General features: G+C 41.7%; 1 protein-coding gene across 1 annotated transcript in view; it reads right to left on the bottom strand.

Moving 5' to 3' along the window:
• Window positions 1-14,682, bottom strand: part of EFCAB6 (EF-hand calcium binding domain 6) — a gene marked incomplete at its 5' end in the record, with an annotated part of 105,702 nt that overhangs the window by 12,224 nt on the left and 78,796 nt on the right. Inside the window, 4 exon segments of the mRNA XM_069807022.1 lie at window positions 220-397; window positions 9,447-9,626; window positions 12,855-13,050; window positions 13,569-13,630. Coding sequence (XP_069663123.1) covers window positions 220-397; window positions 9,447-9,626; window positions 12,855-13,050; window positions 13,569-13,630 — 616 coding nt within the window.

The raw sequence follows: 14,682 nt of genomic DNA, 5'->3' as shown, positions 1-14,682 counted from the left end.
ATAATCTTCCACAAATGTAGCAACAAATGTTCATGGAATGATAGTCTTAAAACATTTTCATTTCATCCAAATTTTTAAACTACTTGCCTATACACGGCAGTATGCAAACACATGTCTCTAGCCGTAGCCAATTTACCCAGTTGTACACTTAAATTAAGACGACAAAATTATATAGTTTTCTTACTTGTTCTTCAGTCAGCTGATGAGAATGTCAGTTACATATATCCCAGAACTCTTCTTTTGATACCGTATTATCTTTTGAAGAGTCAATATGTTTCAACTCTTGTGCAATTGCGTTAAAGCCAGCAGTCACTAGTTCTTGTATCTGTGAGAGGATGCCTCTCTCTGGCAGCTCCCAAGCAGATTTAGGTGGAATGACTTTTTGCCCTTCCTCAGTCTAGACAAAAAAAACATACACAGAGATTCAATAATGGATCCACTGAACAAATTATAAATCATGGTGTGGCATTCAGCCAGTAGAAGAGGGAAACGTCCGTGGAGAAGACGGCCTGAGAGATCCCGTGGGCAGTAAAACCTGCTTCCAGGAATTCTGGCTTGCACCACAAAAGAGAAAAGGGGCTATGCAAGTAGTTAAGGGAAAAAATAGACTCTCTATAAATGTGATCCAACTGGTGACAGGCCAACAAAAGCACAGGATTCCAAGATGGACCTAAACTTTTACAAAGGTCTAAAAAATAGGGTGATCTTACAAAGAGGGCTATTCTGTTAATGCAGAAAAAAGGGAAGTGAGCGCTAACTGGCCCAAATATCCCAAATGTATTCTTCTCATCTGAATAGTCTTTAGCAAGCAGTGGAAATCTCTTTCATTGAAAAGGCACTTCAGTTTTGAGATGAAAGAGGGGGCAATTATGTCCCTTTCCTTTCTAAGGTCCAGGTATATTTATGGCGGTACTTTTTAATCTGGTCACCCACAGTAGGGATACTGCAGCTAAACAATGCAGTTGAAGGCTGCAAAGGTACAGAATATGTGAGGGGAAAATGGAGAAGGGGTTGGGTACAAGTGTGTTAATGCTAGCACAAGATGTGCACAAACTCCTTTTTTTCAGTGTGTCGCTTTCAAATCTAACACCAGTGTACGGCTTTTAAAATCTACCGCTGGAGCTTATTACTGACTAAACTCCCATTATGCATTCCGCAGGGCAGAAATCCACACTTTGGATAAACACAGTAGAAGGTCATATGGCAAGCAGAAATAAAAAGGACAAAATACAGTTGGTTGGAATAAACTGCAGAGTAAAGCACTGCTAGGCTTTGGTATGGACATACCTGAGAACACCGAAAGTCTAACTGTGCAGGCAAAAGGCTACATTTCATGAAGTTAAATATCAATGAAATCTATTCAATATTACATTCTACCTCCAGAATTAGCAGTAAACTTCAGTTTTTAAAATGAAACCAAGTTTTACTTACAAATTAGTCTTAGGAATGGCACAATGTGGAATAATAATAACAAAGAAAAGCAGTATCAGAATTTTGAAGAAGAAACTATTTATTTTCAGTAATGGAAGCTGACTTTCCACCCACTGCACTATCTAAACTAAATACGTAAAATATCTTGAAAGCAAAATTTTCACAAACACAAGTGGCAGCCGGTTTTACTATAGCTGTGGTAAGAGGTCCTGGTAAAAACAACAAAAAAAGATAAATCTGGTTTTGGTTCAAAGACATTTCTTTACAGCATGTTAAATGTTACTATCATATTTTGTACCCCTATGTTTAAGCATATAAGCTTTGCCACCTTCCTGCTCCATGCAATATGAAATACCAAAAAAGAAACAGATGGCTTTTGGTCCTGCACTCCTGTTTCCTTGTCACGTCTCACATGATCATTATAACTGGATGGAAAAGAAAATATGTTTCTTACAGAACTGCAAGAAACCTGCCTCCTAATCAGAAAAGACTCCACCATCTTCAGATGCAAATAACACTTTTCAATATTAACCATGCTTTACATAAAACATACATGTGGGACAGGCTTTACGGCTGCATTATTATTAAGAGAAGAAATATGAGAAGTGGAATCGTGCCTGCAGACGCAGAAGCCAGTCTGTGCCGTAGTCAGGAAACGAAGATTGCTGGGCATGGTCCACGGCAGGGCGCGCCTTCTGCCAGCCCGACATTACTGCAACTAAAAAGCACCGTACCGCTGCTTTTCATTATTCTAATGAAGCCAAAGATTTAGGGAAAGCGTTACTGCCCTGCGACCTTTTAAAGAAACGTATTTTGTAAGTGCAAGCTTTCCTAATTTATTTAATTTCAAGAGCTTTTTGTTTCTTTCATAAGACCTGATGCACTTTGATCTTAAAATGGTTAGAGAGACAAGAAAAAAAATATAAATTGCTTGTTCTTCTTGCAAACCACAGACTGAAGCTAGAAAACCTGCATTTGAAACTGAGCTTATGCACAGTGTGGGTACATTACTTAGCTTTGCTGTGTCTGACTCGAACCTCGTGAGTGAAAGGGAGCAGCAGGAATGAAGCTGCCTCAGAGCTGGGCAGCCTATGCCCTAGCAGTGCTTGCAGATCATTTACAGCAGAGTTTCCATCGCATAGAAAAGGGGTTACTTCTCTTTTAGTGATTTCCTGATATTGGCTGCCACGTGCTCCACTCGTCCCATCAGGCTCTGTCGGTATATCACTGCAGAGTTCGGGGGCCAGGACCCTGCAGCCTGCTCCTGCTCCGTCCCGTCTCAGACAGCCCCGCGGCCTCTCAGCAGCACCTGCCCGTGGCCAAACGCCAGCTGCTGCCGTAAGGTGTGAAATCCAGATTACCTGACCGTTCTGCTCAGCTCTGCACAGGCTTTCTCGCCCTTCCGAACAGAATTTGAGAGCACCTCGGGAGGACCATGTCAATCCACTTTCACCTCCTGCTTTCACCAAGAGAGGAGGGCATTATTACGAGGCTTTTCTCATGGGCCACCCGATGTAGCTCGCTTGCTGTTCAAAGCAGGGCTGTATTTTTCCTCTTTAGAAAGTTCCTTGCAGAGCCTCATGTCCTTTTCTATAAATGGCATAACTATGCTGATTAGTAATAAAAGAAGGCTCTGCCACCCACACCTGCTCAGTGAAGCTCCATTCCTGCAGCTCCCTGTTTCTGGAAGATTTTTCTATTAAGAGGAATTCTTAATTAGAAAGTAAATTGGTACATCAAGATAAACTACAATTTCTCTGGTCCTGTTCCCTGCCCTGTCACAAGTCTGACCTCTGTCCCTTTCTGGGGAGGCTCAGAAGGCAAAGGTCTTGGGAAACAGCTTACACAAGAAGGCCCTTGTATCCTCCCCTGAAAAAGGACGCATTTTCCTCTTTGTACATGAGAATGACCTTTGCCAGAAGTAATCATCCTTTTGACAGTTTACACAGCTTTAGAGGCTTCTGTGCTTGGCCAGTGGGCCCTCCTTTACCCTAACAGCATGTATCTTCAAGTTGTTTTCCCTAAACGCTCTTCCGTAAAGATGTGTGGAAGCAGCAGGGTTAGTTGCCTGACCGTGGATTGGGGTGGAAGTGCATTTTCTTCTCATGGTCAGATAACCAGTAATTCATCAGCCAGCCTGTTTTAGCTCTCAGAGTCTCAGCACTCTAGAGAAACTTGTATTCTATCCCTGGGTTGCAAGGAGAGCTGTATCCTCATCTGGCAGTGATCAGTCTAGCTCCATTAACCTGAGTGCTGATTTACACCTGCTGAGGATTTGATAGCTGGTGTGCAACAGGAGCTTGCAGTAATAAACTACATTATAAATAAAAGATGAAAACTCCATTGAGGGTCATTCTGTAATGTACCATTTTCCTTTTCACCAACTATTTGCAACAGATAGATTCAAGTTTTGAGGTCACATTTGCAGGATAAAATACTCTTGGTAGTGTTTAGAATATGTAATGGTATATGATGGTTTGACAAAATGATTTGACAAAATGAGTCAAAGGTAGCCCACATGCCAATCTCTGCCTTGTCTAGAAAAAAGCCACATTCCTCTAAATGTAATCAAAATACCTATTGTATTAAATAACTATGAAATATTAAGCCTAGGCAGCAGGAGCCACAGTGAGGCTTCCCTGCTCCTCTGTCTCCCCAGCAGTGCCCAGTCCATCAGCACTGTGCGTGATGGTCTAATACTACGTTCCCTACTTTCCATTATCCCTACTTTCTCCTTTTCCTCTGCTCTTAGTAAATATAGAGTGAAAGGCTTCCATCCCAAGGAGCAATTTGCCATTTTAAAATTCCATTAGACCCTTTTCTTCATGATTTGGAACAGAAAAGGAAAGGGAAGTACGGCTTTGGCACGCTTGTCAATGGGGAAGGATCCCAAAACAGATATCCCAGCTCAGTGGGGGACAGCACATTGTAGTCATGTGGAGGGAACTGCGCAGGAGAGCAGGGGCCAGGAAGGGGAATTTTCAAACCAGTATGCTATGGATAAAGAGAAACATGGAGTTAGATCACAGTGCAAGGAAAACTTTAACATTTCTCAGCCTGAAGCAGATATAATACTGGAAAATAGATGCAAACATGCAGGTATCCCAGAAGGAGTATTTCCCTGGAGCTGTTCTACGTGAGGACAGATGAAGTTTGTGGTGCTGCTGGCTGAGGGTAGGGACACAAGCAGCAGGGCTGGTAATCTCTGCTGGTGGTGCAATGGGTCATGACTGATGGCAGTGTCTGATCAAATCAGTGGCCCAGAACAGGAAGGCCCAGAGGTTCAACAGATGAGGACAGTGAGTGAGGAATAAACCTGTAAAACTCCCACCCCCAAGACAGGAAAAAGCAGCACCTCTGCAGAGCAGGTCCATACATATTCCTGCTGCGATTTCACAGGTAGATTATGGCAGCAAAATGAACTTCAGCTCTCCACGCCTGAATACAGGGTTAGTAACGCTGCTGAGTTTAGGAAGCAAGGCTGTGGAAAGACTGAGGATGTCAATTCTCCGTTGCACGGGTTTTTTGAGCTCCAAAACGATATGGTTACAACAGATACACGGTAGAGTTGCACTCTGCATTTCACCACTTGCAGGCAAATCAGTGTTTGGGGAGTCACGGCACAGCCACTCTCCATTTGTGGAGCTGGTAAGCTGTGTCAGTGCTGTCCCCTCTGTTGATTTAAGAATAGTTTCCAAGATCACAAGGAAGCTGTTTTGCTTGCGTTTTACAGGACAGGGTTGTAGCAGCTACTACTGAGAGCAATGTGGTGTGAGAGCAAGTGGCTTTAGCTCTGTAGACTCTCCACCAGCAACATGCCCAACAAAGATGGAGACCGTGACGATGTACCCACGGTTTTCACTGTGAATAGCAGAAACTAATCCTGGACCTCAGTGCTGGGACCTGGCAGTACAGTTCTCACAGTGCCAGGCTTCAAGAAGAGATGTGAACTTGCTATACTGGGGGGAATCCTCTCATGGGTACTGGTCCAAGGAAAAGCGGGATGCTCTCTCTGGCAGGAAGAACATCAAGGATGAATGAACAAGCCTGCAGTTTTGCAGGCAGGTTGGTTAGATGGAACTGGCTGAAAACAAAACGCACTCAGCTGGTGAAGAAGGCACTCTGCAGCATGAGACAGACTGCAGAGAAACTCAGAACAGGAAGCTAAACACAAATGAAAATGGAGAATTTAGTGTGGAAACAGAAAATTCAGGACAAAGCTAACTCAAATGCCTGATTTGATATTGAAATGTTCTGCAAAGAAGTCCTGGAATTCAATCCGATTTCCAAATTTCATCATTTTAGATGAAATCGCATTTTTTTAAAAAAATCTTTGCTGAATATGTTTCTACTCATTCCAGTAATTCCTTTGTGAGCTGAAAGACACACGTGTCAGCAAACCCCTAGTTAGCTCAGTTCCTGCCCTTGAACACGGACACATGCGGTAATCTGTCACTTCTCTCTGTCATCTCCTCAACCTGACCTGCCCTCTTTCTCCTCACTGCTGGACTTGACAGGTGAAGCTTTACTAAGCTTGCAGCAAATTACTCAGCGGTGTCAGCTCCAGGAAAGCTAAACAACAAATTGTTTGGCCCTGATCATAATCCCTCCTTTCCCCATATATTCCCCACTATAGGCAGCTGTGCCGATCCTGTATGAACACCTTCCTGTTCTAGACCTGACCAGCATGCCCTGAACTATTGCTTTTAACACGTTCTTTACTTTTTCCCCTTCCACGTCTCAAATAGCTCACAGTGGGGAAGGACGTGTGAGTACATTTTCTTTTGGGGGAGCCTAATTCCCAACTGCAGCTTTCATTAGGCCAGACTGCATTAGCCACTTATTTTAATGCAGAAGAGCTCCACTCAGGCCTTATTAATCACAAGACTGGCAGGCCAGCCAAGAAAAGTTCATGATGCATATTCCTAGCTCCAGGGTCTTGACTTTTACAAATATCCTCAGAGAGTCCACTGGTGGTTAATACCATCCCACCCAAGACAATGTCCTCTCTGCCTCCTTTCTCAGCTCTTCTGCCGTGGGTTAGCAACACCCAAGCTAAATGCCATAACCATGGTTCGCTCCTATCTGAATATTAAGCTGCACTCACATTGCTTAAAATACTTCATGTTTCTTTAGTTCTATTTTTGTATAGTATAGCCCTACAGCTCTACACAGCTGTATTTCAGTGGGCATCCTGCTCATATACACATGCTGTAGTGTGTATTCTAGAGAGTTAGTCAGAATGTAAAGCTCATCAACATATGTCAAAACCATCAAAAGATCCACGTGATGCATAAAACGTTTAGAAATAATTTCCACAAGATTTTTTTCATCTCCCCTCATTCAGCTGTTTTCTAGGAAAAAATACAACTTAAACCTGTATGGCTTGTTGGGTTTGTGAATGTTTGCCTTTGTGGTTGTGGGTTTTATTTATGAGGTGCCATTTGAGACAAAAGTCATCCCAGGCTCATACTTTACTAGTTCAGTAAATTTTCCATACTTTAATGATCAAGCTGCATACTTTACTTGTTACTTTTTAATATACTTCAGTGATCAAATTGTATAGCATAATGATCAGTTTTCCTAACATGCCTGAATGAATTGCATACCTCATTAATTTAGATACATACTTTACAGGCCAAAATTGTAGTGTGTTTGGATGAAGTGAATAATTTAACAACCAGCCTTCTCTCAGAACCTGCACAGGAGCCCAGGAATACGTGTGAACCCAGGGTGGGATGAAATTGCAAAGGTGTGGGAAATTTTGGGTTGAACCCAAAATGAAAACATGAGATTTGAGAGCATCTGGAAGCTGAATAGGCACTGTGAATCTGGTTCGTATTTGTTTTGTCTTTTCAAAAACATTCCCTTGTGGATTAATTTAAGATTTTAATGATGGATTTATCCCTTCTACCCCTAACACGGCACAGAAAACTGTTCAAGGTGAATGCTCAATATTGAAAAAAGCAGTACAGGCTCCAGCCCTCTCATGGACTGAGTACCTCCTGAAAGATGTGGAGGTAGCTTATTTTTTTGCTAAGTTGAGGCGGAAAGTATTTGGGGTCTTGGAGGACTAACAGTTAAAGAGACTTGATGTTAAAACATGGACTATTGCAGATCCCAGGAACTGTGCAGCTTGTCAAGTTGTTAAGGAGGCTTAGCACCTGCTTTGAGGATGAGAAGACATTACAGCAAAACCTTCCCTAACAAAAGCAGCTACATATTCTAAAGTTAACAGGAAAGCTTGCTGGTGGGTCAATATTACAGCACACAAATAGGTTCTTAAAATAATTATGCAGGTATGTTATATTTCATACAATTGGTCTTTGTGCTGGTATGACTCAGTTGAAACTTACTGAATTTATATCAGCACAAAAGCAGGAAAGAGGGAAATGCGGCATTTTCTAACCTATACAAAGTATTCCACTGTTTACACTTGAGAACCATGTAATCTATTATATCTGTTGACTGCATTTTAATAAGCTGAAAATATAAATATTTTAGAATCTCCAAATATTTTTTAAATAACTATAATTAAATGTAGTCCTGCCACTAAGGACAAAGTAACAGTTGCACTACTATAAATATTAATGCTAAATTTTCAGAGAATAAAATACATTTAAGCAACCTTATAAAATTTTGAATAAAGCTACACTTACAATAAGCACTTTGGTAAAGCTATGCCTATTGGTAACTGATGCCTATAGATAAAGTCTCTAACCTGCTACAAAAGCCTGTAACACATTACAAGTGTTTGGAGCTGTTCATGGGTCCTCCTTCCTTCAAAATCTGTGGTCCTTCCTCTTCCTCCCCTCGTGAATCTCTCAAGCCCTGCAATTATTTGAAGCCTGACAGACTTTGACTCGGGACACGAAGAGGCTGAGATGGATCTCACTGGTTTTCCAGCTTCTACTTTATGACACAAGATTTAATCACTGTATAGCTCTATATGGATTTGTTTAGCACAACATTCTATTATCGCCATGGCAATAAAGTGGTAGGCTTTTTATATGGTTTTCCGTTGGGTGATGATTATTATTTTTCTCACTTTATTTGTGCTTTGAGCATATACTTTTGAAAATGAAACATACTTACTTCTTAGAACATAAGATGCAAGTTAATACTTACTTTTTTTTAGAACTGCTTTTTATCCAGCTAGTAACCAGCTTTCCCATCCTTAGCCAAGTTCAGAATGAGCTGTACGGTAATGTCGTTTGGACTCCTGCACCCTCAGATCTACTTACACCCGCTTCCCGCCGGGTAAGGCAGACTAAGAGGGGAGAAGCCAGAGGGAAAGGAAGGACTTTGAATTTAAAATAGGACAGAGACATCTTTTACTTACACGTTTTCATAATACTCCTGTTATTTACAAACATAGTAAGGATTGCTGCACTGATAAAAGGATGTGATTATGAACCAAAGGATCTGTTCCTGCAGTCTGCACCAAGTGAACGACCCCAAATGAGGCAATAGGGACACAAACCTCTGCCACAGAGAGACAGCAACTCTAGTTTAATTTGAGTTGTTGCAACAGGCATATTCAGAGCATCAGAAGACTCTATCCATGACTGCAGTCAAGATTTTCTCTGCACTTGACTAACCTCTGCATTTGACCTTCCTGCTACACCTACGCTGCTATTATTGTTTGGCACCAAGAACCTGGTGGGCTTCCCATTCCACTCACTTTTCTGCCCAGCCCCTGCCAGTCCATCCAGACAGCTCAGGGATCACTGAGTGTATTTGGATATCCCACATCCTACATTGTCCAGTTGGGGCAATCTGGCTGCATCCGCGGTCGTGTTTTCAGCTTGCTACACGTAGAGACCTAAATCTACATGAATGTAAGACTTAACTTCTTAGAGCAGTTTGTAAAGAGATAAGGGCGTCATGGAATTCAACAGGACTCAAAGGAAATATACGTGAATTTTGCATGCGTAGTTAGTCAGTCACTCACTTCTAACACATCAGATCGTACCTTTTAAAGAAATACATTATAGCTTGCTAGCTCTTCTTACCACTATGAGGTGGTTTATGTTTTTCAGGAAAGCTTTCCAGTCTACTGTGGAGTCCTCACAAAGATTAAGGTTCTTGAGAAGAACCTTGTCTGATAATTTAAAGCAGAAATTGTTAAGTACTTGCTGAAATTCCAGTGCTTTAATTACTCCAGTGTCTTCTTTACCAAATAGAGAAAATGCCTGAAAAACAAGAATACAAATTACTTAAGCGAACCTAGACATTCCAGAAGAGAAGTCTTTTTCAGCAGCCATTTAGCAGTTCACATGGAAATACCTGAGAGCCATATGCCTTTTACTTGCACGTACTTTACAGATGAAGAAACAAAACACATTTCTCAGAACCTTACTCAGTTTGAAGATTTCCTTTCTTTTAAAAATGAGATGCAATTGTTGAAATAAGCCCAAAATAGCCTGTATTTCTGTGCCATATGTAAATATAAATATAGAAATAAACAACAACCTGCAGTAAAAGCAAAAAGGCATTATATCAAGTATCCAAACATTCCAGAAAAGGTAGTGGCTAAGACAAGAGAGGAAACAAACAAAAATATTTGAGGGCTGCCTTAAATAACCTAAATTAAAATGTTTTAAATTAAACTCACCTGAGCATATTTAATTTGCCTTTTGCCTCCCACCCCCCAATTATTGTCCCTGGTGGGGCAAGTTTGTTTTCTACTCTGTAAAGGACTTGATAGTCCTTCATCCTCATTAGCTTCAGCTCATCTTGAAGGCTTACTTGCTCTCTTCTCATCCTCCTTTGTGAAAAATGCCCAGCCTATTCTTCGTGGGAGTTTTCCAAAGGTTTCCCAGGGGAAACAGATTAGGTTTAGCACAGCTGCAGCAGGAGGCATGCAAGAGAGTAGTTCAAATGAACGACGAGGTCTAGAAATGTGGGTCATATCCACTCTCATTCAGCCTGGCTGCTACTAACTTACTGTGTCCCCTTGTTTTATTCTGCCCCTTATTTATGATGCTGCACATATAGATTACTGATTCCATAAATGTGAATGAATAGTATACCTTTCAAAACTTCAGGTTAAAGTCCTGTTTGTCTGCTAACACGATAGCACATTGGTATAATACAGCAATTTTTGTTTTACCATTAGAATGGTTCTAAATAATGGACTTAAAAATGTGTATTTAATGTACGTGGACCATGCCATACTGGCAAAACAAATGCTACCATATCCAAAGGATATTGGAAAGGGATCCTTTGAACACTAAAGAGGATTCTGTAACTTCTTAATATGAAAGTTTGATCTTTGCTTACATGCTGAAAGTCTTATGGGAAAAACAAAGCATTGAGTATATAGTATGAATTGTACCAAGTGGTGAAAATTAATGGGAAATTACTATACTAACAGAGAAGACCCACCTGAACTCTTAAACTATTTGTTATGAAACTTCCAAGGTCTGTATTCAGTTGTAGAAATGTTGTGGATGGGATGTGATGAGTTGTTTTTTTTTCAACTAGCTGGACTCTAGGAACTCTGCTTTCAGATCTGCCTCTTTCTAACAAAATATTTTGTTATAAGCTTATGTCATTAGAGTCCCCCATCACATAGGTGGCAGCAAGTATTACTCAAAAAATGGCTCAGAAGAAAATTGAGAACTTCCTTATTTTCTCTTGTAAGGGAAATGAGAAATAGTTCTGCTTTTCCATGGCATGGTGGACAAAGTCTGGCTCTCCATGGAGAAAATCCCCCAGTCCCTGAGGTTATATTAACCACCAAATGGTATCCTAAAAAACTAAATGGACAATTTGTTCATGCCAAAAGTCATTTTCAAATCATACCTTCGGCAGACAAAACTGTGACCTTCTCCATTCCCAAGACACCCAGGGATGAGAGGACAGATATTGTCTTCTATTAAAATTTAATGAACAGTAACCTGTTCTATTGACATTATCTATTTCCTAATTTCAATAATGCAGAGCACAGGAAGGATCTTCCCCTCCTCCCCCCTTACTATGAAAAATGTAAAGTGATTATATAAATATTTCAGTATCCTGTTCTATAGTTAGTCTATGTGGCCAAAAATGGCAACGTGGCCCCAGTAAGTTTACACGTCACAGGAGTCTCCAAAGAGTGTGAAAAGACATTTCTGTAAAGAAACAGCACCACCCATGGTACTACTTTTTTGGGGTGCTGGTACCAGTGACATCACTAGTGACGTCTTTTTTGGAAGCCTGTGTTATTTTTAACTGCAGGACAGAGTCCATAGATCGAGATTTCAGAAATGCAGCTATTGATGGCAGGGAATGTCTACCTGCATCGTCTTCCCATCCGCTGTTCTCCTCCCTTCCCCTCCCTTGTGCGGGCAGCTGCTCTCCCGTGGTGACACACAACTGGTCAGGCTTTTTTCGGGTTGAAGCTCCCTGACCCGGGTCACTGGGCAGGAAGGCAAGCGCTGGTTTTCGCACAAGGCGGGTGGGAGGACCATGTTGCTGCGGCCACGGGGGTAGCAAGACCATCTTTGCAGGCAGAAGCCTGCCTCTAGAGCCATGAGCTTAAACTGGACCTGAAACTGCAGGTGCAGGTGAGATGGCTCTACGGTTCTTTGTGGTAGCAATGTTTCCTTCAAGGTCTTTTTGATTATTCTTTCCCATGCTTGAAAATAATCTTACTGTGGCATCAAGAATTATTTACTCTAGAGGCTGCTACATTTCAGTAGGCTCTGACACAACAGTCTAAGACTACTTAATATACAGCATTTTTTCATTCAGGGCTTTCAAAATTCTATAGAGAAGTGGTTATTTTTATTGTTCTCGTTTTACAGGTGGGAAACCAGGAAGCTTGCTGCTCGACAGCTAATGCACCTTATCTGTCTGTGTCAGAATCAGAAGTGGCCAAGAGCAGAAATGCAGATACTTGCAGAGCCCCAGCTGACAGGTGCTAACTTCTGCAGCCACTATAATGTGCTCACATCTGATCATATGTCTTTATCCTCAGTTGCTACACGATCCTTTCATCTGATAAAACCATAATGCCTGCCTGCAGTAGCACATTATATCTACTTATTATAAGTCTCAGCTTAGGAAACTCAACAGAGCTATTTCAAAGACGTGTGATATTTACACGCTTGGGACACAATTTACAGACAACTGGAGGAGGAAAAGGGGTTTGGGGAAGAGAGGAAGGTCCTGATAATTTGCTATTTGCTTTTTCCTTTCCAATCCTTACATTCAGAAAATCTCTAGGCTTGGTTTGATATGCTTGTTTTGTGGAGTTACCAGAATACAATCAATTAAGAAGCCTGCTGTTGTCAGAAGACACTATTTCTACATAGGCTAAGGTTGTTGGTAGCATTCAATTAATAGCAGAAAAGTTTTGAAGCCTTTGGGTTGGTCCCCAGCGAGGCAGAAAAAAATAGACATTAAATAAGATGCGGTGACCGTATGAAACTTACCTTGTACAACAAATCGTAAGATGATGCAACTATTTCTTTTATCTTAATCAGGGTCTGTTCTAAGCTGAGTGCTGCAAAGCTTGCAGGTGGTGCAGCCTGCTTTTGTCTCTGTTGGTATTTAGATGCTCTGCCATCATCAATTGCTCTCAGGAAATCAAAATAGGAGAGCTTGCTGTCATGAATGCTGATTCCTAAGCTAAGGGAAAAACACAGAATGAGATATCAATGATTTTAAATAATTATCTCACTGTTGTCTGTACTGATTAATTATTATGATGTATGATCTGTACTGCAGCAGCACTTCAGGATATGCTTGTGCTGTCAGTGTATAAATCCTGTTAGTTCCAGCCCAAGCTCTTTCTCAGGTCTAAGCCACCAATCCTGTCATTTAAATGCGACCACACTCTCAGATACAGATCTAGGCCAACCTCCAGATGCTCAAGAGACCTGCTTTAGCCTGGGCCCAAGTGTACAACCTTCCAGTCCGTCAGCATTAACTTTGTGCTTTTTAAACACAGCACAGTATTTTGCTCACAATCTACTGCTGAGTTTACCATCCCCGACGTGGCCGGAGGACGCGTAGGCTCCCAGCCTGGTCCCTGAATCTCTGTTTCACGTCACAGCGTAAACACAGTCTAATAGACTGTCCGGTAGTAGATGTTCATTGTGCTAGGTGCTGGTACGTTCCCTCGACTTTCTGCTTTACAAAAATACCTTTGACTCACAGATGCTGAAGTGCTGCTTAAGCCTCCCAATATGTCGCGATCATTACAATTCTGAGAAAAAGAAGCAGAACCACGTACAGCCTGGTAAGCCGTTACCAGATATGAGCTAGGATATGAGCTCTGTGATACTTTTCATGGACGTACCAGCACAGGTCTGTGCTCGCTCATGGTTTCTCTACCGCGTGGGAGGAAACCGAACCAGGTTCCCTACAATGCTTCTCCTTATGTTTGTGATAGAAAGGCTTACATTCCCCCTCAACCTGCACTTCACTTTGCGCAGCTTGTCAGGCCACTAGAGAATTGTTTCACCCGTTCTTGGCAGGACTCAGCCTCACTGCAGTGGCGCTGGCCCTTCCTCCTCTGGTGTGACCACTGAGCTGCACGGAGAGCTGGCCCACGCCGTTGACTCGTGGCGCGCCGTGTCCGGTGAGGGTTTCCCTTCGGATGACTGGTGGCCCAGCCCACGGGCTCTGCAGGCTGCACTCGCAACGTGCCGAATTTCTGTCTGTCAGCTGAAACATCTGCTGGATCACAGACACTGGGGAATTTCATGTTCTGTCACATCGGAAATGCAGTGGGTTACAGAGCTGACTACAGATAGCTCCAGGTAACAAGAGTGAATATATTTTTGCATCAAATATCAGCGTGGGGAAAGATGAGCTCTTGCATATGATTTGGGAATTTTTTTTGCAGAGGACTTTGTTACCAAACTAAATTAATTTTTATTCAAAGATGTTTTACCGTAAAAAGACTGGAATTAAGGCAAGCTTCGCATATGCAGAAAACATGTGACTATAAAAGTTATTTACCATGAAAGATTAAGACAAGATGAATAGCACTAACCATTACATGAAAAGCTATTTTCCTCCAATGTCCTGTGACTTGTGACCACTTAATGAAAAAACAGCTGGTATATTTTAAACAAAGACTTCAAACCTGTCTAATGAGCCTGTAGAGTTCATCACCACAAGGGATACAAGAGTAGAGTCTTGCTCCGCTCTCACTTACCCAATATAAAGCCAGTGCATTCAGTTTGTGGAATTTCCTGCCACTGGAAAACAATCAGAGAGTCTCCAGGCTACAATATACATTAGGTGATTTTG

The sequence above is a fragment of the Haliaeetus albicilla genome, chromosome 19, assembly GCF_947461875.1.
Source record: "Haliaeetus albicilla chromosome 19, bHalAlb1.1, whole genome shotgun sequence".
Taxonomy (NCBI): domain Eukaryota; kingdom Metazoa; phylum Chordata; class Aves; order Accipitriformes; family Accipitridae; genus Haliaeetus; species Haliaeetus albicilla.
The sequence above is the reverse complement of the archived record's forward strand: the minus strand, read 5'-3'. Positions and strand labels throughout refer to the sequence as shown.